The 26034-nt window shown below is 40.6% G+C and overlaps 1 protein-coding gene across 4 annotated transcripts in view; it reads right to left on the bottom strand.

Annotated features, from left to right (window-relative positions):
- Positions 1 to 26034, bottom strand: part of jmjd1cb (jumonji domain containing 1Cb) — an 82575-nt gene that overhangs the window by 30820 nt on the left and 25721 nt on the right. For 3 of the 4 annotated variants that reach the window (XM_079475856.1, XM_079475857.1, XM_079475858.1), the window contains exon 2: positions 14352 to 14516. In XM_079475856.1, coding sequence (XP_079331982.1) covers positions 14352 to 14516 — 165 coding nt within the window. Of the gene's footprint in view, positions 1 to 6956; positions 7237 to 14351; positions 14517 to 26034 lie in introns of those variants that run through there. The other variant, XM_079475859.1, reaches the window with a different exon arrangement.

The raw sequence follows: 26034 nt of genomic DNA, 5'->3' as shown, positions 1-26034 counted from the left end.
AACATTCACACCAAAAAACGTGCAGGATGAGATATCAGAGCACTTCTCATGATGTGAGAAAATCTTTAAAGACTTCCCTCTCAGTTTCCTGGTTCATCTCATGTATTATTAAAGTTACACGTGCTTGAAAAGTTTGTGCTTACTGTCCTCATGAAAGCCACAAACACATGGCACTTACACAGAACGTTTCAACATCATGTAATCCTGATGGGCCACAAGCACATTCTCATCATCATCAATGAAGATAACACAATGAAGGAGATGAGTATGGATGTGTGTACTCTCTCTCTCTCTCTCTCTCTCAGTGTGATGAAAGCCTGCGTACTGTGTTCCTGTCACTCCATTTTAATCATGAGCATTAAACCCGATCTCACAACTTTCATCTCTAAAAACTACACACATGATGTTGACACAAGATATGGCGATTTTCCACTGCATGGTACCGTCAGGTTTAGTACGACGGCTCGGTGCAGCTCGCTTCACTTTGGCACAGTTTGCTTAATTCATGTGGATTCTTCACAGATTTCACACAAAAATCTGTAGATTTGTCAGAACTGTATGGATTCTATGTGGCGTGCTTATAAACTGGTAAACGCTGGGTCTGAGTTTTAAAGAAGTGTGATGAAAACTATGTGAAATATGTGCTAGTGTAGGGTAACAGCACCGGTTTAGTGACATGAAAACATATCTCTGCCGGTCATTTCAGGAACTTCCCGTTATCGTCTTGCCTGCAGAAACATGGTAAGTCGGGAATAATGTCATTTCTGCAAAATAGACAGATCATGTGCTCAACAGACTAAACCGGTTACTTAAATATAAGCACTGAACATGAGTTCATACACATGAAGAACGTCACAAAAAGCTTCAGATCAGATTCTTCAGCCGATCACATATCTGCACGCGCACAATAACAAGGTACCAAACAAACCATCAGTCCAGGCCGTAAAGGTTTGGATGAGCATTTTTCCTCTAATGTGAAACGGAAGCGTCATACACGGTGACATTTGGTTTAATGGAGCTTTCGCCTTCTGTGCTGCCTGTTTTGCATAATAACTTTAAACATTGAAATTGCGGCTCAGCAGCTGCGACCGCATTCATGCAATTAACGTTCCGACACAAACCTCGCCGAGCGCTGCCTTTTCTCCTGCTTTAAGGTCATGAAGATGAAATATGGCGGCAATTGCGCTTCAGTGCAGAAAAAACGTCCCGTGCCGGAAAGAACGAATTTCAGCCACAGAGATTTGAATCAGTGAGTTTGTATGGATCTCCATCAATAAGAGCAGCACGTGTGGATTAGGACGAGGAGTAAACCTCAAGACTGCTCATCGGTCTTACATCAAGCTGAGATGTGAAGACATTTCACACAGAAACACTGAGTGAAATACATCAGACTTAATATAATCTAGTCTAGTAACACACCGGTGTAAACGTGAGTTTATTGGTAATCCAGTGAACTCTGGCTATGATCCCTGTTTGACCTCATCAGCGTTCTGTGATAATACCGCAGTCTGCACCTGCCACTGCTGAAGATTAACACGCTCATTCGTATGAACACGTCAGGCCGTGACGAAGAAGGATTCAAGACTACAGACATTAAAACTCATGTTCATTAACATTTAATGTGCATTTCTCTCTTCCTTTCTCAACAGCATCTTACACGCAACCCAAATACACAAACATATTTGTAGGTCAACATCTGCAGAGCCCTTCATGTTAATAATGAGAAGAAACATTGATATTGACAAGTATATACACTCTTTTATTTCCAGACACACTGAACTTTCTGAACAGAGTCATTTTCTTTTCCATGCACGTACACACTCTTTAAACACTGAAGAAACACTGCTCATGCATTAAGATGGCCACAAAAAAACTAAATAAACTAGATGCTTTTCCCATTACATACAGTGCGAGATACAAATGTGTTTCCACCTTTTGCATGAAGCCTTAAATAACGAAAAGTGCACATTGTGTTCACACAAACCAGCACAACAGGTGCAGGACTAACACACACAGCGAGTGACGTGAAGGGTTTGACAGCAGCAGACACACAGGAGTAGTTTGTTTCTTTACTTTGGATTCTTGTACACATTTAGTTTAGATATGATGTGGTATAATGTATGGTTCCGTACTTTGGAATGTTGTTGTTGTATGGCCAGAGGACATGTTGCCCTGCTGTATGAGGTGTGTTACATAAGCAGCACATCAGAGATTCCAGTGGCCATTTGTTGATCTTTTTTAAGAAGCTTGTCACTGTGAAACATGCAGACATAAACACAGTCAGTGCATGTACAGTCCTAGGGCTGTGCGATTGATCCAAATCTCATCACAATCGTGATGTGAAACAAGCAGCTAGTCTGCGCCAGAGCATGATGCCCTGTCTATGACCGTCTTCCCAATCGCTTCTGGAGAAATGAATTGCTACATGCTCATTACTACTACTATATTGCTCATTTTATCTCACCAGGAATGACTAAGGTGTTTATGATGCATGTTTTAGAAGAGTGCATGTGCAGCCTGTGTATCTGAATGCTTCTCAAGGCAAACAAGGCATTTAAACTTAACGCAGGTGCGCAACCCGTGTCTCAATCGCTGGTGTTCACTCGAGCCTGGATGCGCATTTAAAACAAACATAAAATAAATCAAACTCATTTGCTTATTCCACTTGGACAATCCGCACACTTTGTACTCATTGAAAATATCCCAAATAGGCGTACTTAATAGGGATGCACCGATATGTACATTTTGGCTGATACCGATAATTATTTAACAATGGAAGCCAATAATCAATATATTGGCCGATATACTGTATCTAAAAATGAATGCTTTTTTTCTGAGACTGAAACAAAAGGCAAAAAGTGGACAAATGCTTCTATTTGAAAACATTGACTGCAGAAGACATGGTAACCCTTAGTTCTCTTTTTACCCCTCGAAATCACCAAAATCACTTTACACTCATTTTAAGCTTTTCTTGTATGTTTATTTGCTAAATAAGAAATGTGTTCTTCATAGCCACGAGTCTAATGGGTCTCAAGAAAGAAAGCATTCAGACTGCGATTGGTTTTAAACAACATGCTTTTGTTCCTAGAATTAACACATTGATAAATATCTACATACTGTACCCACATTAACAGTGTTTTGCTAATAGCAGCGAGTGAACGATCACCACAGAAAGACAGAACTGTACTGGAAGTAGAGCTGAAGTGGTTTACCTGACAAAATTATTCATAATTTATCAGCTATAATAATTTATTGGCCTAAATTTTATTATCGGCCGATACCATTAATCGGCAGATACCGATATATATACTACTACTTAAAAACTAATAAATCAACCTCTATATGTAATATTTTAACCAATAAGAAGTAATACAATTCTTGATTTTCTTCTGTGATTTGATCTACTGGATAAAAAGGCAAAGCATCTGCTACTAGAAGGTAGTGAAAGGGTCTCCAGTTGTTAAAGGCATGTTGTACTCATTCTATTAAGAGTGTTTACTATAGAGAATTGACCACGGAGAACTATAGAGCTGAAACTTCACTTTACAAAAAATAAATCATAAATTGAATCAAATCGCTAAATCTGCCAGAAACATCGCAATAAGATATTATTTATAAAATCGCACAGCCCTACAGCACACACACACACACACACACACACACACACACACACACACACTTATATGGTTGCTGAGAAGATATGAGCACAAATAACAGCCAATGGGCTTCATGAGCCATCCGAGTCTGTCACTGTGCACCGCTGCTAAAATAAGAAACAAAGAAAAACACACTCGCTGCTGAGAGACTCACTTCACATCTGATCATTTTACAACCCCTACATTTAAATATACATTTAATATACATTTCCAAAATGAGAAAATAACTCCTTTTGATTTAAGCCGTAATCACTAAATACAGCTAACTAACACAATAAAAGACATGACTGAGTTAATATTTTTCAAAAATGAACAGTACTTGATAAATATGTTAAGAAAATGATTCAGTTACATCATCACTGCAGAAGAAGCTGAAGAAGAACACATTACCGTCACAGACAGACAATAAAGAAATCTCTAAGAAAACAACATTTAAATCGTTCACTGAAAGTTGAGAAATCAGAAACTATGTCGTCATAACATAACACACATTTATGTATGAACGACTATTCAATATTTATCAAGTTGGCTCCAAAATGTGAACTACATCAATATATGGAGTCCAGCCAATCACAGCAGAGGGGATTTACAGAGCAAACACAACCTGCTCAATGTCATGTCTTGAGAGAAGGTCGAAGACACAAGAGAGCAGTGAAACCAAACCTAGACTACAGTCCTGTCCCAAAGCATCGGAAGGGTTTGAGTATTCACAGATGAGCGTCTCTGTAGGTGTCGGCAGCTCAAGGGAAGACACTGGAGTCAAACAGTTGTTTCTTTGTTTTCTTGTCAACAGACCTCACTTGTTACTCGGAGGGATTGCAGAGATAAAGGGAGATTGTCTCATGATATCCATTTGTGTGTGTTCTTTCTAGATGAGCTGGTAAAAATAGCAGTCAGTAGAGCGTTAAAGATCGCTCAAAATCCAGCAGAGATTCTAATAACACCACCACAACATTGTTAAATGTACTCATTTATATAGCACAAGATCAATGGAGATGAAGACGAGGGGTTTAAATACATCAAACACTGAATGTGTTGGGCGGAGATATCCGAGCACAGCTTGATATCCTCGGGGCCTCCGGCTACGGACAAACGATATGGATAATTATATCATCAACTATTGTCAAAAAGCTCCCTGGAGCACCGCCTCCCAAACGCTCCGACAATTAACGCTACATTTTATCCAGAGCTGGAATTTTAAAGCAATTCATCTTCCAAAACTCTTTTGTGAATTAATCAAAATACTCACAATATTGTATTTGAGGTGAAAGAAAGCATCGGGGGCACACGGAGACGGAGAGAGCGGTGGAATATGTAAATGACAGTTTCAGTATCAGCAGCGCTCCAGAGCCGATAGGGTTTCATCCAGCCTAAAATCACACATCCCTCCACCGCCCCGTCCAAACAGCAGCCAGCATCTCTCGTCTCAGACAGAGAGGAGTTTATTACATGAATATAAAAAAAACATTTCTGTTCTCCGCGGACTGACTGCAAATTGACCCGACCCTCAAAGCTGTGATTATACTGAGAGTAATCTCATACTAAAGTAAACACATACACATGCTAGAAAATACTGTACAATGAGTCACAAAAGTTTGATTTATAATCACAAACATCACCGGCTCCATCCCAGAAAAATGTTTAGATAAATGGTTCTGTCAAATACATTAATTGTATGTTTGGTAAACTGATTGTTTGGTAGTGACGGTCAAACATCATAACATGACGTGACACAACGCTGTTGTTTTGTTATACCAGTAAAGAACGAATGGCTTTAAAACATATATGTTTAGGTCACAAAAGACTGCTTACACAAACAACATACAGGGCTCAGTTTAATCCATTCAGACGAAATGATTAAACCAGGTTTACATGATTGAGACACAAAACTCCACCTACTATCACATGACTTTTGTCCGAATCTCACCACACTTCAGGATTTTACATGGTTTACAACAAATACAAACCAAGAGATGTTGTTGGACAGTGTGTCTTTGGACAAGGAGTGCTTTACACGTGATCCAAACTTGTATTTTCTAATATTTCTTTAGTTTTAAAGCTGATTTTCTCAATGTAATGTTGAGGTTATTTCTGGAGAAGGCATCTGTGTGACAGGTTCTTGCGTCACGTCTCTGACAGTGTGGATGCGTTGTGTCTGTTATGAGGATGAAAATGGGACGGGTATAGGGAATAACAGGGTCTTACAGAAATGATGGCTAAAGGAACATGTATTCACAATCCTGTTTTCCTGTTAGCAGAGAAAAACACTGTGTATGCACTGTTCTCTCTCTCTCTCTCTCTCTGCCGCGCTGTCAAACCCATCATCCTCAGCCTCCTCCCGCCGAAAATGAGGTCACACGGAAAAAATGAAAAGTAAAGCTATAAATAATACACAGCAACCGCAGCGAGTGTATTCTGAGAACAAGATATTTTCAGGACATCGTCTCTGCACAGAAATAAAATGGAGATACAGATTCAGACATCTGTTCTTTGTTTCAAAAGCCCTTCACATGTTCGTTGCATCTGTTATTGCATAACACAATCTAAAGCTTAAGAGAACATTTGAAGGCATTCTCAGATAAAACAGGAACTATTTTAGTTTAAAACCAAATCCAATTGGAGCTATTCACTTCCTCCATATACATACAAACATTACTGGCCTCATTGTGCTCAATGCAGTTTGTCATCCTGTCAAAATAACATCTAATAACATCACTGGATGGTTATTGATGACCAAAGAGGGCTACTTAGGAAAATTCAGTGCAATGACATTATTATTGATGTGTATTTGATTTCATGAAGATAAAACATAAATGACCCATTACACCAAAACAAGACCTAAGATTAATCACAACATACTATTTCTACTGCAGAAAGGCTGTAATGTAAAAACTTTCTCTTTCTCTCTCAAAGCAGCTCTATTATGAAAGCCTGAGCACAGAACAGCCTGCCAAATAACATTTTTCTGAAGCTCGAGGCAAGCGGCCAAAAAGAAATTCGCAAAGAAAGAGGAAGGGCAAACGTGCATTGCATTTATTATAAGATGGGATGTCTGCTCTCTCTCTCTCTCTGCTGCAGAGTGGCTAGCCGGATGAATTCATGTCTGAGGTGATGCAGTGATGTGGTACACTGCAGTCTGATCAAATGAACATCGACGGTGATGGTGGGGTGAACTTGACCTTCGTGGGGTCAGTAGCAGCACAGACATGTCAACTCTGAGTCCAAACAAACACAAACACACACTCTTGTGTTTACAGGCAAACATTCAGCCGCACTGCTCACCGGTCATGTTTACTTTACCTTATTTTCCTTTACAGCTCAGTGAATCTGTGCCACGGGCTAAAGCAAAGTCCTCCTTGTGAACATGACGAGAGGAAAAACAGCCTTTCACCTCCTGATAAACAGAACAGAGCGTGTGGTTGTGCGATGAAAGGTCAGACCTCGTCTCCGGTGTCTTTAATGCCTTAAACATCTCGCAGTATCCTGACTCACACCAGCGCGTCTCTCTCTTATTTCCTGATCTCAGAGGCACCCTCTGTCACATGTGAAGCCTCCTCGACAACACAATCACCGGACTCGTGTCCGCACGGCATTAGACGGAGAAACAAGGAAGCTGTGATGTAATAATGCTGGTTACATCACTGGCTCATGATTGCATAACGGTGTAACACAACAGCGCGAGACAGCGAAGAGAGGCCAAAGATCTAACGCTGACCCAAACACCTGCGAACCAGTGAACGTACTTAAGAGCAGGTTTACCACCTGACCGCCTCCCTGTGTACAAATAGAACCGCTTAAGTAAGCCGTGACCCAAACGTCTGCAGCTGAATCACAGACATGAATAACTCAAAGAGTCAAAGCTCCACTTACAGTTTTCCATATAATGAACTCCTAATCACTGTTCTTTTTCTGATCAGCAAAATTCACTTTTTTATCATCGGTCATGAGTCGCAGCTGTGCATCACAGCCATTAGCTCTTTGGTACGTCTTCCTCGGCCGATAATCCTCTCTTCCCGTTCTCCTCCATGCCGAGAGTGCGTCACACAGATCTGAAGCGTGTGACGTTAATGAGAAAGTCTCTTTTTCACAAAGGGACACGAGTGGAGATGAGCTCAAGGGCTTAGAAGAGGAGTGTGTACGGAACATGTGCCAGTCGACTGGTTGATGCACTTCTCTGGGATGCGGTTGGTTGATTGTGGACATGTGATCTACACGTCCAAAAGAATTCACATTACAGATATTAAAGCAATCAAAACATGAGTGTAAAGAGGAATAATGTTAATCGTGTGTAAACTAGATTCATTATTTATATTATGAAAATCTTGTGTAGTATTATCATAATCAGTATTGACAATAGTGTGACAGGTTTCAGGTCTACCAGTTTTATGAAATGTAGATCTTGTAAACTTTACTGGTTGTACCATTTACCGCGTTCATTCGTTCTGTTCCTCATTTGAAACCGATGAAGTGAGTTCCCTTGAACAGACATGGATGTGAATATATGACATATGGACCTCAGAGCAATAAAGCAGAGCTGCAGTACATACAGAAACACAATCACAACATCATCTCCATTGATTCGCTCTTTTCATCAGCTCTATCATCTTTTAAAGGAGGGGTGGGTGATTTGGAAAGGAGCTAACTTTAGCCAGTGATCAAGACGGTTTTTTTTGTCTCAACTTTTTCAAAAACGGACTTTATTTCCTTATTATCGGTTCCGCAGGAAAGTTTGATTGTTTCTGAATGTCTGCCATTCTCCCTACATTGACACAGCGGATGTGCTGCGACGCTGATGACGTATGATGTCTGCGTGAACGGTGCGCAGTGGTATGCGAAATACATTGGCAGAAAATGTTCGGCCCGAACGTTTTTTGGTCCTACGCCTTTCACAGATGATGTATAATTATAAAAATATGATTTGACCACTTTACTCCTTGATTGCTATTAGATCATTGAAAAAACATGCAGGCAAATATTTCAAAACAGAGAATAGATATTTTCTAAAAACAGCCTAATCCCTGAAACAACAACATCTGAAGACCTCACAATCAGGACTGCGGAAGATTGTTCAAACATGAGCTATAATGGTGTGTGTTGCGTAACGTGCCCTCGGGATGACACACACACACGCACATGTAACACACAGGTAAACCTCAGAGGTCTGACTTCCTGCCACACAGCTGTAGTTGAGGTGTGTGTGGCGCATCGGGACAGGACGCAGACCCTGGGGTGACAGACAGCGTATGAATTTGTCTCGGTTCACAGCAAAATAACATCCCATAAAAACACATCCTCAACAGCAGAAACAGCTTGTCTACTTCTGAAAGAACTTAGCTGTGTGCATCTATGCAAAGGATTATTACACGCCACACAAACCCGCACGTGTTTCGAGCATCTAAATAAAATCAACATGAGTTTGAGCAGAAGAATACAGTGCTGAGATCAGTCTGGAGTTTAAAACAGGATGAGAGCAACTTTCACGGATACTGTATGTGTTGAATCGACAGCACACAGCAGACAGCACACTGACAGGCTCTTTATCACATCACTGATATGTATATGACATACATGAAGAGACGAGAGCTTCAATACACTGCTGTACGCTACACTACACTACATATAAACACATTTCTATGAGGATGGTACACCATATAGACGAGGAGGGAAAGAGATGTAGAAGGTAAAGCAAGTTCAAATGTAAATATCATCATTCCCTTGAAGAGAGCGTCGTCTCTGCCGTCTATGACTGCTCTACACGCATGACATCACATGACATTCTGAGAGATCACGTGACACAGACAAACTGTACTGTTTAGAATTTTAAAGTTTAACTTAATTAATATTGCATATAGGAATTTATAGTCTGTTTAATATTTGACCTGTGTGTCTCTCCTTGATCTTAAATGTCACAGTGTGTGCATGCGCATTTGTGTGTGTGGAGGGTTTTGTGTCTCTGTCTTGTGTGTTTTCACCTTTTTTGCATTTACTTGTATAACTTCATATGTTTTGTTTATAGTCAATATGTTTCTTGTACAGCTGCTTTGTAACAATGAAAATTGTAAAAGCGCTCTATAAATAAAGTTGACTTGACTTCTGTTTCCTCACACTCAATTGTACAAATTTAAATCGCCCAGCATGCCTCACTGCTACTGATACCTTTGCTGACTATTTTGTACCAAATTTACCAATCGCTCAGCTAGGTATTAACAATATATTTCATGTTCATATAAATACACTCACCTAACGGATTATTAGGAACACCATACTAATATACTGTGTTTGACCCCCTTTCGCCTTCAGAACTGCCTTAATTCTACGTGGCATTGATTCAACAAGGTGCTGAAAGCATTCTGCAGAAATGTTGGCCCATATTGATAGGATAGCATCTTGCAGTTGATGGAGATTTGTGGGATGCACATCCAGGGCACGAAACTCCCGTTCCACCACATCTCAAAGATGCTCTATTGGGTTGAGATCTGGTGACTGTGGGGGCTATTTTAGTACATTGAACTCATTATCATGTTCAAGAAACCAATTTGAAATGATTCGAGCTTTGTGACATGGTGCATTATCCTGCTTGAAGTAGCCATCAGACGATGGGTACATGGTGGTCATAAAGGGATGGACATGGTCAGAAACAATGCTCAGGTAGGCCGTGGCATTTAAACGATACCCAATTGGCAGAAAACATTCCCCACACCATAACACCACCACCACCAGCCTGCACAGTGGTAACAAGGCATGGTGGATCCATGTTCTCATTCTGTTTGCGCTCAATTCTGACTCTACTATCTGAATGTCTCAACAGAAATCAAGACTCATCAGACCAGGCAACATTTTTTCAGTGTTAAATGGCCACGGAAATCCCAACGGTTGTCAACTATCGTCTAGGACAGCCCAAATCGTACAGTCTGAACCCGGCTTAAGACACATTAGAACACATCCTGAGCGCCTTGCTCCAAGTGGGTGAGGGCCGGTATCGATGAAGGCATGACCAGGTCCTCAAATCCATCGCTGAGGTAATCGTATGTGGAAAGGGAACCGTATGTGGAATACATCAACATGCTTGATGCTGCAATATAGCAGGGAAGCTAGGGCACACTGAATAAAGGTAATGGATATAGTGACAGTGTTCATAAAAACATGAGCTAACCAGCCTGAAAAGAAGTCATTAAATCAAATAAGATCTTATTAATGTATAATACTGTGGAGAGTTTGTTGCGTGTGTTGATGTGGTAAAGCGATCGTGTAATCAGCTCAACAGCTGTTCTGCAACATTCCCATCACTAAATGACTAAAAATACACAACCTTCACACGACCACGTGAGCAACAAACCCTCTGTGCTTTCATCAGCGTTCACATGACTGGCTCAGGTCAACACAAAAAGGTATTTTATTCACATAATGAATCTTAAACACTGCAGCCTAACCACATATTAAAGTCACTCTTGATCATGTGGACAATAAAAAGATTATAAACCAGAGTAAATTCAGCTCTCACATTAAAGCCCAACATGACAGACGGCTTTCACTAAACATGAAACATGACAGCGCCTCAGGAGCGAGCAAGTAAAGATTGTTCTGAAGCTACAGGTCAAGCAGAGCTGAAAACACGTCAGTCATCATTATTTCACTGCAGAGGTTTACAGATGAGCGAGATGTGTTTGGACTGATTATCAGTTATGAGCATGCTGCTGCAACACATCTGTCACAATATCAATGAATTGTGTCCGACAAATATCACTGCATGCATGAAGAGAGCGCTGCATGTTAACAAGACACAGAACACAGAAGACACGACTTCCTAGAAAGGATCTCACGTGCACAGGATATAATGCTATACAGATGCAATTCAATCTCTCTAAAATATCATTGATCAAGTTTTATTTCACTACACATCATGTTACAGTTATAGGACAGTCAACAGCTATAGGATTATTTCTAACAATAGGGAGCCGCAGAGATGAGAACACACATGTTATTTTAGCCAATCCCTCGATCGAAAGCCTATGCATTTTACCCAAAGACTTCTGGAAGATCGGCAAAAATAAGCTTTAACATGTTTATAAGTTTGGTCTATCAAGACAATCTTTACAAAAGAACACAACGTTTGTTAGTTTTGAATGGGGCTGGACAATTATTCAATAACAATATCTATCGCAATATATTTTATTTCGATAACGGTGATATGGTTTTTAAACGCATTTTCAATATTTCTATACACATTACACTGAGCCCTCGCTCTGCTCCACACCAGCGGCTGCTGGCCCAGTATTAATCTCTAATATAAGTTTAACATTGATCATTTTTGTCCTTATATTCAGACAAAAACTTATTACAAAATGGATCTGCAACTTACTTATGCTTGTAAAAGCGACGCAGCCGGACATCAACCGTATGCGCACAGAAATCCATGTCTGCATTGGGTCTGCAAACAGCACTGTCCTATACAAAACTATTTCATTCTTATCTTTGCACACTGCTTGTATCTAGAATGATTTTCATCAGCATTATTTGTTCATATCATATCATTTAGTAACCGCTCAGACCGATGTGAGTTTAAAACTCAACTCTTTTATAGATCCGGTGAATATGATGGTGTATAAAGTCAGGTCACATTCAGCCAACACATCCGACCAGACGCAGGACCAAAATACAATCCCGTCTGAGGCACGTATATATGGAGCAAGAGAGAACCACTGAGAGGAGTTGCTGAGTAAGGAGATCTGCTGCCTGCCAGTAAAACCTCCTGCAACAGCCAGACACCATAAATAATAGAGGCGTGAAGGCAATTGTGCACAAGCGAGGGACACACAGGAAACACAGAGAGAGAGAGACAGCAAAATAACAGCCTTCAAAAAAGAGCGGAGAACGACACAATCACACGAGGCTTATGGGTAAATTGCTGTTTGCTGAAGCGTCGAGTAAAGTAATTAGGTTGTTATTAAAGTGTCTGACAACTGTAAAACCCCATCAGAGTCAAAGCAGTGTAAAGAACAGAGGAATAACCCATGAAATAAAGTTTCTCTGTTTTAAACAGAAATGAGTATAAATTCACACAGACGAGGTGTGTTTTTTTGAGACGAGAAGCACAGATTGGGTCAGTGTCCTGCTGTTTCTTCACTGATTTATCTCTATGAAGTTAATTTACAATACAGCGTTCCAGACATCATAAAACACATGATCAGCTGAATACTGAGTGGACAAATATCAACCTGAGCTCACATCGTTGTTATAATTGCTTCCATTGTTTACCTCATCTGTAAGTCGCTTTGGATAAAAGAGTCTGCTAAATGACTAAATGTAAATCTCACACACTATTAGCAGAATAATGTAAGTCACTCATTCACAGGCTGATGTCTGTTGCAACACTGTTGTGGAGTTAAACGTCACTACATCACTATTACTCTCAATACACTCATTATGCACATCACATTAAAATGTAGGTTGAGCAGAATAAGAACAAGTGAACAACGCTATTACAAAAATGACAGACAGAACCTTATAGACGGTTTCATCTTAACAACCTTTACTGCGCAACTGATCTACCAGTACACATTCACACACAATCGAGCGCCTGTAGATTATTTCTGATAACAATCAAAAGAAACCCAGAAGAAGCGTTACTATGCTAAACTTGTCTCTCCAATTAGTTTGATTTAGACTGCGGTACCAAACTCCTGTGTACCGTACGGTTTCCTTAAATGCAAACAAACTGCAGGACTCATTCAACAAATTGTTTATTTAATACATTTTATAGGCAGTAAAATAACCACACAAATCAATATTAACATAAATTTAATTTAATATAAATAGTCACATTATTAGCCAAACACAAACTGGAAGTTCATAGGTGTCCGGCACGCGCACGTTCAACGTGTCTATAATTCAAAGTTAATAGTCAGTTTTACATCAGCAATAAGGAGATGGTGGTTGTGTGTATATATTGTGTATGTATACTGTCACACATTATACTACACATGATCAAAATAGTGAGAGCTGACACTCTTTGTTATGTTGAGGGCACTTGGAATGGAGGAGTGGGTCCCCAGTATTAAACTTTTGTATATTATTGTAATGATAAAGTTTTTTATTTGATTGCTGAATCTCCTGCCTGAACAACACATTTACCTTGATGTACAAGATACCATGAAATTGGTAAAGAGAATACTTAAAGGAACATGTAAAAGTGAACAATCAGATGCCTTTGCACCGAAATAAACGCAGACCCAAGAAACCGCATTATAATGCCAAGCTTCCCGATTGGGCAACACCAGAAGTGTGTGTAGGCGCTATGACAACCGTCCTGTGTGTCAAACTAGGATGTCACTTTGAACTCTTTCATCATGTGTGTCTGGCCCAGATGGCGCTGTGTTACGTAATCGAAACAGCCTGATCCACAAGACGTTTACAGCTCGCTTTCCGTCTCATTTAGTGGACGACACACCCTCTGTTATTCTCCCTCTTTGCAGCAGGCCTTCAAACCCTCTAAACAAATAATGATCTTATTGTCAGATGTGAGCCATTGATCTGAAAGACACCCAAACCCCAAATCATCCCGGCAACATAAAGGATCTGTCTATCTGCCTCCGCAGAACTATTGTTCCGTCTTTAAACACTCCGCAGCTGCAGCTCGACGCGCGGCACACGTCTACGGCTCACGTCCTCAGAGGAAAGAAACGGCGAATGACTCACCAGGGCTGGCCACTGGATCTGTTTGGCTTTTGTTCCCTGCAGCTGGACGCCCTCCTTGCGTTTGGCCCAAACCAGCTGATGCTCCAGCAGAAACACCTGGAAGTCTTCGTACACCTTCACCCATTCACGCTTGTCCCACTCAAGGTCATCGAACTCCACATATACCTGCGGGAAGAGAGAGTGGAGGGGTCAAAGGTCAGGAAAGGAAACAAGTATGTGCAAACATCATGCTAGACAGCCTTACGCTTATATGATTATAAGACGATCTCATATGATTAAGAACACTGACATCAGTGACAGGTCAGAGAAAGAGTGCAATGAAATATGTACATTCAGATGCTTCGATGGAATCAATAAGAGATATAAAACACAGTACGTAAGGGACAATGAACAGGCAGCCGGTTGTTATTGCAGAAATAAGCCCAGACAGCCGTTTCCTTTTGGGTAAGAAACAACGTTCAAATGTCACATATATGTTATTCAAAAAATATATATATTTCATTTGTCAAAAGAAACCTGTCAAAATGATTTGCCCTATCTGGGTTACCGTGTGATATTAGTTTTGAGCGGTTGTTACCTGGGAATAATGAACTTTCAAATGTTGGGACTGGCCAATCAGAATCAAGCATTCCAACAAGCTTATGTATGGATAATGTATGGAATGCAAACTAAACTGTCAGGTGTCGTGGAGTGCTGATCAACATGTCGAGGTTTATTTGATGATAATGACCAGCTGACTGTTTCTTATGTGTGTCACTGTGGATGAACGTTTATTAAACAACAACTAACTGCTCCAGACGAGTGAAAGAGTATCTGCTGAGAGCAGGGATCACCGTCGGCATCTCGCTGCAGTTTCACAGCCATATAAAGTCAAGGCCTTAAACGACCTCAGTCTGGCTTTGAGTTCATGGAGCACACGTGGACAACTACACAACACAGACCCAGCAAACATCCAGTGCCGTGCTGTGAAACGCTCCAAAGCCACGTGATTCACACACACGGAGGGCTATGACATGAGAATGAACATGCGTTTGACTTGCTGGATGTTTGTAACATATGCATCGTGTCATAATGACAGCATGTTCTGGTGTACGGTGGGTGTAGCGTGACAGGCTGGAGAACTGGTTTCCAAAAAATAAGCAGCACAGAGTCTTTGGCACTCTCCCCCGAGCCTGTATTCCAACTGGAAAAACTGTTTCTCTACTGGACAACATCCATGTGTTGACTAATACCATCCTGCACACAACACTTTTCAAGCACATACACAATGATGTGCTCATCTGATGCCGAGAGCTGTGGGAATCAGCGGTCAAGAGTGAATTGCACAACTCCAGTGCTGAGCAACGTGAGCCGCTTTGTGGATTCACAGCAGAAATAATCATTGACCGGCGTTTGCCCGAGATGAGGAGAACAGGAGGGGAATGGACCGGTCACCACACCACTCACAATATGTTTGGAAACGTATCATCCTGTTAACTTGTGATTATTCGTAGTGTTTTTCACTGCCATATCACATCAAACAACATGTGCATTCATCCACATATCACAATATATACACAATAATACTTGCATCTAGACAACAACAAACATCACAGTGATACAAATGTGTATTATCTCAAACTAGTCCATGAAGAGAGTGCGCACACACAGGGTTTTCTCCTGCGGCGCCTCAGTCGAATTACGTGCCACTTCATGCAGCTTTCACATAGGGCGCGGAATGACCTGCGCTGGCCGCTGGGTTCAGCGTTGCCCTTCGATTTGTGTGCTGCGCCGGTCAGCTCAAAACAGCGGGAGTCTATAGTTTTCTTTAGCAAAAGAGCTTCATTTCAAAGTAGTGGAGGAGGCTAGAGGATGGGAAAAACGACATGCTGCCACTGTTTGTAAAGTGTTTGGTTAATCCACTTAAAGGGACGGTAGGCCTACACGTGCGCGCATGTACAAGATCAGGATAGCATCACCTCCGCCTCATTTTGAGCCAGGAAAAACCCTGAGACACAGAGAAAATTATTTTCACATGCAAAAATCCAGCACATACTAACACAAATGTCATTGGTCTTATTAGACGCCATTCATCATTGTTGCAAAAAATGCTCCAATGTCTACATCTCATGAGTGTGTAGGCACGGAAAGTCTAGAGTGGCACATGATCGATGGTGTCCGTTCTCTCCTCCCTCTCTCCCACAATCCTCTTCAGGGGTCACGGAGGACGACTTTACTCGTCCGGCCTCTCTCTCAGAATGAAACATGAACTTCATATTGTGTTTCTGCTGAGCACATCCATTGGCCCACACTCTCACACCAATCTGCTGCTGGCAAGATGAAAAATTCACTCTCATTAAAAATTGACACGGGAGCAGAGGGCACACAGATGCGGTTTGTGTGTGTGCAATAGTACTTATGCTGCTTCAGAGAGTAACGTGTAGTCCCGAGGTTCTGAGAGAACCTCTGAGCAGGACTGAGACAAACCAGATTTTAAAACACACAAACATACACCATGGATCTATTCTTTACATTTCATGATCAAGGGCCTCTGTCTTTAGATCACTACAATTCCTATGAATCGTGAACTGAATTCACCAGCTCGGTTACTGAATTAACATCTGACACGCATGTCATCATAACCTTCATTTACATCAGAATCAAAACTGCACACTTAACATCTTCTACATAAAGAAATGGAAATGTCATTGTCAATCACGTGAAGCTATGAATCACGGCGAGTGAAGTGAATGTAGTTCTTTCTGCTGTGGAAGAATGGATTGGAGGACTACAGTATACAGACAGATGGAAGAGTTCTGGCCCTTCAGCAGGGGTGTAAACAGCCTCACCCAACAGCTCACATTGATAACCAAACTGAACAGAAAACAAGAACAAATAAAACCTTATTGCGTTCAAGTCTAGACGAGTGTTACAGTCCTCGATTCATGTTCATGTTCATTTATATGTGGGTGCTGCTATTCATTGCGTTGTTTGTCCACACAAAGATAGTTATACCAGTCTTTAGGTCCCCATGGGGTAAAAGAGCTTATAAATCATATAGAATGATATTTATTGAAAATATAACAAAGGTTTGTGATTATTATGTTTAGGGGATAGAATATATCTAACTCTGCCTCCATAACATGCTTGCAAACACAACTGATCTGCATCTCAGCATTGATGCTTCCGTACACAAAAAACAGCACTGCAATAAAAGTAGTAATGTCTATTTGTTTCAGTAAAGCGATTTGACCAATGACACGACATGACATGAGTTTACTCCCATGTGACTTGCATTTCCACATTTTTATCCATTAAGCAACTTTATCATGTGAAAGCGAACTGAACCAATAAGCATTTAATCCCTGTTTTGGAACAAAGGAAACGGATATGAAAACACCCCAAGTCAAATCACAGCTCTATACAGAAAATAAAGCTAAATTATTAGTTATTATGTACAACAATATATCTGTGTTCAAACTAAAGCAAATGCCTTTATTTCATCACATGAAAAAGGAAAAAAACTGACAATGTAAACATCTGCATCAAGAGCTGAAGTTAGCACATCCCACGCGTTCTGCGTTGTCAATGAAACCTTCTGAAAAGTGAGTTAAAGGTCTAAAGAGCATTTTATGTTTCTCCACCTCCACAATTTTGTGGCAGACATACGGGCTGCCGTGTGTATTTGTTTAAGAGATAAGGACTATAGAAGTGTCTGCTTGACATCACACATCACAAAGACACCACCTGTTTACATCGCTTTAACTACAGATGAAAGCACGGGACAATGGCAGTAAAAAACCTCATTCATGCGAGTAAAACTGCTTAACAGAATACACACTAAAGTTCTATGAAATGTAAATAACTGAATTACGCAACAGAACTTTAGACTTTCACCAATTGTAGAGATATGAAACGTGTTGAATATTTTGAGTAGTCAAGTAGTGAAATCCAGCATTAAAGCACAAATCCACAGACAGAAACTACAGAATAAGCAGGAATAAAAGCACAGATGACAATCCCGATGGAGGACACGTGAACAGAGGTCAGACTCCAGGTTTAATCTGATAATAGATGCAGAGCGTTGGGGTAGCAGAGGGTTAACGTAACACAGTACACAGAGGATTTTAATAGGAACCGTTGGAGGGTTACGTCTGGTCTGCCCGGCCATGCATAAGGGATGAAACTTCCCGAATCCGCAGGCTGCAGACCTGCACACGTCTAGGGTTTGAGCGGTTTATGTAAGTCTGTGGAAATGCCAGAAAATGGGAAATAACAAGGCTGAAAAATTCCTGCCTTCACCAAACCCTCCAGTAATGTGCCATGTTGTGTAGTGGGTCAGCGTGATCAACTAGTCCTCCGGTCAAAACAAGCTAGTCAGATAGTGAGGTCAACTAGTTAGTCTATCTAGTCTATTTCTTTTTTTGCATTGTGTTGTGCTGTAATTTCATCCTTTTCTGAAAGCACTACTGCAACAAACGCCAGACAATTACTGCAAGACAACATCTATCACTTAAACCGTCAATATTTACACTGTTTATTTCATCTATACAGAAGTTAATAGAGTTTAATTTTATGTCACTGTCAACAAAAACTATTCCAAGCGTTGCTTTCCATGAGAGATACACAGAGATTCTGACAGTTGGACAGAAAAGCCAAAAAACAAGAATTAATGTAGTGATAGAACAGCCATGGAATGTATCACTGATCCATATGACTGAAAGACAAAAATCTTTTGCGTTTACATGCAGTCTTACTCTGATTTTGCTCAATAAACTGATAACGTGTAAGCTTGTGTAAAAGCGTAAATCGGGGAAATGTCATAAACGGCACAAGCAAAACCTGCTCGGCAGAGGTAGTTTTACTACTTTACAACTAGTCTGAAACGGAAGTAATTTAATGCACGGGTAAAAGCATAAAAGTCACCGCTCTCGAATCATACAGTTGATGTAGATACGGCACAATTATAAAACTATTGTTACATATGCAGTCACGCTGCGGACATGAGAAGAGATATAAACATACAACTTCTTACCATTTTTCCGCTGCATTTTTTATTACTAGACAGACTAGCAAGTCTCAAACTTCCATTAAAGTTCATTATTGAGATGCATGTAAACAAGTAAAAAGTGGTTCCTTTTATAAGTAGATTTTTAATAGATATTGAATTTTGTGCATGTAAATGCACTCAGAATGTGTTTTTAAGTCCCAGTGAAATAGAAAATTGCAATGCCTATTTTTTTCATGAAATATTGCAGCTTTTATTGAAATTAGTTTATCAATGTGTGTCATTTTCTGTTTAAAATTGGTGCGCCCTCATCATCTTCAGTTAAAATCTGAAAATGCACTTCCTTCCTGTAATGACTATCCAATTTAAATGCCGTATGTTAGATGGCTTGGGCGCAGCGCATGCGTTAACTCCTCCCCTTTAACTGTCAGTCAGCTGCCAGTTCCGTTTCAAAATGCAACGGCTGTTTTTATACATCCAATCAAATCGCAGAAAAAGACCAAAGCCACAGGTACAATTTCCTCATTAGAAATTAAATTTTACTTGGAAAATACGGAAGCAAAATTGATCGCAACTTCCGGTTCATTGGCTTTCTTTATTATTTTCTTTACTTCTATTGATCAGACTATTCACTCATGAACTCGTTTCAAATAACAATTAAATAACACTGTAGCCCTGTTGTGGATGAGAGCACATATACAAGAATACAACTCACTTATACCGAACACATGGAGAAAAATCGTATTAGTCTGGTTTGTTCTTAATCAAAAGTAGGTCTGAATGAAGTAAACACGCACACAGGAATCATGTAAAGCGTCTGCTCGCAGGGATAAAAACACAACAAATGTGCAGACGTTACGATGGTAAGAGCCGGTTGCTACGCAACTACCATCACATACGCCACACGGCTCTGTCTTTCTATCAAAAGCACAATGTGTCTGCTCTAAACGCCCTGGGGAGCGTGGCAATGAATTTACAGGACTCAGGTAGATTATAAAAGACCTGACACTACTGTCAATCAAATCAGACCTGACAACATTTACTCCATTCGAACCTGTATGATTTTCTTTTGTCACAGCAGAATAAACAACTGTCCCGCCCACTGCAGCATTCATATACATTACAGATAATGTCAATGCCAGATCACACCGGTGTGGTTGTGATGTTAGTCCTTTTAAACAAGACATGATTTAAGAGCAGCCATGTTGAAAATCTTATCTGGGCACAGTCAATATATTTACATTTTACATTTATGCATTTGGCAGATGCTTTTATCCAAAGCGACTTACATCGCATTATTCTATACATTTGTATTTGAGAATGTGCAAACCCTGGGATCGAAACCCATGACTTTGGCGTTAATAGCGCCGTGCTCTAACCACTGAGCTGCAGGAAAACGACACGTCTACATATATGCTACACGTCTTGACATCACAACAGTCAGTACATTAACATATGACTGTCCACATTTGCATAGCAACACGGCTCTGATGAACAACATATGAACTCCACAGGTACCAAGGAGACAACAAGCCAATCATAGCAGAGAACATTTAAATATAGATGTCTTATAGGGACAGTAGAAGAGTGGTATAGAACGGTACATCTACACACTAGCTGTTCGAATGGACAAAAATGGGTAAAATAATAACAACAACGATTAAACATATACATACATATCAATTAATTTGTCTCCTTAAAGACAAAAAGAGGATAATCAATCAGTATGAATCAATTTAAATGATGTATAATGAATGTATAATGACACGATTTGATATTTCATTGTCACACCATTTCTATACGGACGGGACCGGCACGATGCAACACGACAAAAGACATTAGAAAGGCATTAGAATCCATTATCATTTAAAATTGTGTCCACACAGGATGCGGCGCGATGCGACACACCCATGAAGAACAAGCAGGTTGTCATGTCGCATCGGGCCTGTCACGTCTGATGTAGAGACGGTGTTGGGGTTACAGAGTGATACAGAATAGGGCAAAAAAACATGTTTTTAACATGAATTAATTTGAATGTTATTGCTACTACTTTCCACTAGATGTAAATTTTCTTTTTGCGACAGGTGGATGTTACAACAGGGAACGTATCGTTCATTCATTGCTTCATTAACATGACAGATACAGGTGTGTCATCGAATCCAACATCACCTTCACATAAAAGACAGCGGTTCATATGATCGCAGCATCTCTTCACAGCTGATTTCGTGACATTTTGTTATACTATATCTTACAAGTAAAACATCCTGATCCGTTTCAATATAACCAAGTGTGTTTAAAGTTTAATATACAGGTTTGTGGCTATTCATGTCATCTTTTAATTCACCATTGTAATCTGATGATCTTTTAGAAATATTTATAGGATTTGTATTAAATCTGTAATCAATGACTTGAATCGAGAGCTTCTGAATGGGAATCGAATGGGAACATCAGAATCGATACCCAGCCGTAATACACAAAGCCAACCTCAAGACAAGAGATCATCATTAAAAGCACATCTCTCTTTGTGTTCTCTCCACCGCTTCAGACGCTGGAGCTATTATCATTCAGCACGAGCCGCGCAGCTCTGTAGCATGTACGCCGCGTGCCGCCGCTGGAAAATCTGCCCCTCACTAACAGCAGCAGGGCTTCCCTGACTGGCTGGGCCCGGACGGCTGCAGTCCAATCACTGCGGGCTCCGCTAGCGCTGCTCGCTAACCTCGCACAAACACAAATCTGCCTTTCAAATCACTGGAGCAGAGCGAGCGAGGAGGATTTAGTGGTGTTTCAGGCTTTTCCTCTTTGATCAGATTAGTGAAGACGAAAGCTTCTTTTGCGGCGTGGAGTGGCGAGGGCTCTCGTCTCGTAGCCTGCATCTTCCCGTTGAGAGGAGAACAAAACAAAGGCACGGCGATGATGAAATGAGATGTTAATGTCACTCAAACGACAGCCAGTGGGGACCTAACCCCCACCCCTGCTGCTTATCCCTTTAAACATAAGAGAAAGAAAAAACAACGCACACAGCGAGCCAACCGGCAATGCAGCGTTTATCAGTGTCCTCATTTCCCCTGCCCATCACGTCCCCTCCACATCTGTCACAGAGAATCATGTGGTTTCATCACACAGCATGACTTATCAAGCCTCTGAACTGTTGCTCATGTATATTATAAATAAAAGGACACATTATTAACGCTGCTAAAAGTAAATCATGCAATGAGACATGGAGAAACGGCTTTTATTGTTGAATAAACATTGACAAAAGGGAAATCATAAACAAAAAAGAAAATCTGTGTGTTTGTGCATATTTCTCTCTTTAACATACTCACTGATTCTGATTCTCTGTATGAGCATGTAATGAAGACTTGTGAAAAACCACATCACACACAAATCTCTCTGGTTGTAAGATCTTATCAAACAAACCTCACTGTCCTTGATGCTAACAAACCGCTGAACAAAGATGCAGCACAAACACGTCTATGAATCAGAAAATAAAAGTGTGTGTGTGGTGGGAACATCTGCAGCGAGAGAACGCTCCGTACTTTCTCCAGACGGACAGATTAAAACAATGCCTTTGTTTACCACCTTCCTGCTAAAGCCCCGCCTCACACACGCACTGTTTCTCTCACGTGAATGCACAGATCGCCTCACACCGCTGCAGACGACGGGGCACACCGCTGTCAGATATCACCCCCTGACCAACCACAAACACCAAATAATGACTCCAATACAACTAATCCTGCACGTAGAACCCCTTTACCTACAGATAATCATTGAATAGAAATCAAAAGGACATCAGTGTTTAATAATCACGGCATTTTGATTTGAATTTTCTGCTTTATGAATGAAATGAAGCATTCAAGTCAGTACATTTAAACAACATTTATTCACATTAGACCTGCTTATTCCAATAGCTATTCCGTTATATTTAACATTGGGGAGGACGGAATGGCCACAAATCGATTTCATGGAATGAAAAATTGTAACTGAATTAAACCTCATTTTTCTCAGATTGGTTTACTTTATTACATTTCATTTAAATGTCCACCATAGTTATGTAGGCAAGTCATGAAAATGTACAGATTAAGTTCTGATAATCAGATTTATCTTCTGGCTATATTATATGTATACAGTAGGAAGATAGACAGCACGTATAACAATGAAGTCTGAATATATGCACAAACAATGAGAGCAGAGTATATGACTGGTGTTATAAACTGGTATTCATGGGGTCTGTACAGTAGGTCTTCATCGCTCTTTACTCTCTATGAGATGTGTATTTTTAGTGTGTTGTGAGTCTCTGTCTTAAGGTTTGTTTATTCTCGTGCATTTCTTTGCACTGCGGGTCTCTGGTGACTACACACCACACGCGTCTCCCAAAACGGGGTAACCGACGAGTCACGTCAAAGCACTCAGCGTTTCAACGCAAGAGTCACGGCGGCTCGCCTACAGATAAACTTTATTCAAAAATATCACAACATATCACAGCTTATAACTTTTTTACACTTGTTAGAAATGCAGCTTATTCTACGGCATCTAGACATTTCTATTAAACAATGATCATTATAACAATGATCTAATGAATTGATTGGATAAAAATAACCAGGATGAGACACAACTGAGGACACGCTTGTCACCAAAAACATCATGCCTCGCTTTGGACAAACATTGACCAGAGTAAGAGGGGAGGGAGCGTTCCAAAGTAAACAAACAAAAGTAGGTCAAGTCTACTGTGTTTATCTATCGGCCATAGAGCAGAGAGTTACTGAAACACAGCCAACACAGAGCCGTGATGAAGACCTCAGTAACACTCCTCATACAGCACATCATGTCACCTTGACATCACCTGGGATTAAGACAGAGAGACAAACACCACTGCAGGGAGACGGATGGACAGACAGACAGACAGCAAGAGAGAGAGAAAAAGCAAGCAGCAAAAGTAAAAGTCTGTGGTCAAAACACACAAAAAAGTGATAACCAACTAAAGACACTGATGGACTATTATTCTTTTCTGTACTCAATTATTATTTCAACGTTTACTTTCGTTTTCACAAAGAAGGATCAGGGACGACCAAACTCTTTAAGGTGCTCTCTTTCTCAAAAATTGTAATCACTACAAATCCAGAGTAAATATAACCACTTAATAGGTTAGCTATACATCCTTTTGTGTGACCGTCGCAGCAAGTTTAGAATTAACGTAACGTTATCGTCTGCTGGTGTGGACACAAATATAGTCATGATTATTGTAAGTAACCTCAAATCCAGAATGTTTCCCTCGAATGAATATCACAGACCTTTCTGTCTGAAGTCATCGTGTCATTTTTCCAGAAGTTTCCCCAGAGAGTGCACAAATTTACACTGGGAGCGCTCGACTGATACCAAAAGCTTGTTGGATGTAGAAACAGGAACAAAGGGGGACGGGGGATCTGTGAAGGGTCAATTCCAACAAAGGCCTAATAACACCAATATTTCCCTAGACCTTTTTCCATCAAAGTTACTGTCGTTGTCCTTGGAGGGTGTTAATGCAGTTGCTTACATTTTCTGGGAGGTTCATCACCCTCGTACTAAAATAAGGCAATAAGCTTAAGTGGGTTACAGTGCATTTTATAACAGCTGAGGGCGTTGTGGCACGAGTCATTAAAACCCCTTTAGCTGTTATAAAATGCACTGTAACCCATAGCTTTGCAGGGCGTTTGTAAAACGGTTATCCCACATGCGTAGCAAGGATTCATAAAATAAAGTAAATAAAGTGATATTTAGGCTGTGTAATGCGGTCAGCAGTTATAATGCGGGGTATTTTATAACGGCTTAGAACTGGGCTCAGCCAATAAGAATCAAGGACCAGAACTGACCGTCTCTCCGTCCTGTAAGCTGTACTTGACAAATGTAGTGTACCTCTCCTTAACAAGAGACAGAAGATATCAATAACATCCACAAGATACAATCCGCAGTTTAATCTGAAGCCCCCAGCATCTGATCATGATCTCATTCATTTTAATATGAAGCCGGAGAGTGTCTGTGGCGACAGGATGTGAGTGTGCACAAAAACACAAGAATGTTGAGAAAAGACAACCAATGAGATTGAAGGCCGTGGAGCTCACAGGATTATAAACAGTCAAAGGGCACGATATTAAAAGCGATGCGTGGATCAATGCGTCTGGGATGATGTGCATGTGTTTGGTGGCGGTTTGTGTTCTCGTCTGACACCACAGCAGAGCAAGCGTTCACTCTTGTACGTCTTTGATAACGATGCATTATTCACTAGAGTCGTTTTATAAAACAATTTCCACTTTTCCAGATAATCAGGTGTGAGACTTCAGACACGGCATGTTCAAAGAAAATAAGAGATTGGAAATGAATGGAAAAAGCAAGACAGACAGATGAAGACAATAAAAAAGATTATTTGTGCGAGAGCAGACTAGTGTTGGAAACTAAAGGAATGTGTGGTGTGTTTGTACTAATGCGACTCACATGTGCACTCGTGAGAGAAAGCTGTGCGCTCCAGCTAAAGGAAGGGGATTTCCACAGGCCCCTAATAAAGCCGCTGCCTCACAGCTCTACACGCGTGTATTTCTGCTCCATGTTCTTTACATGAATAAAAGGTGTCACCCCACGGTCCTCCTGTCCAAAACTCATCTGATTGACCCGAGTTCACTGAACAACATCACCACACCACACTGGACAAAACTGTAAACATCAATA

The sequence above is a fragment of the Barbatula barbatula genome, assembly GCF_947034865.1.
Source record: "Barbatula barbatula genome assembly, chromosome: 16".
NCBI lineage: Eukaryota > Metazoa > Chordata > Actinopteri > Cypriniformes > Nemacheilidae > Barbatula > Barbatula barbatula.
Note: the sequence above shows the minus strand (reverse complement) of the source record. Positions and strands in the feature narration are given on the sequence as shown.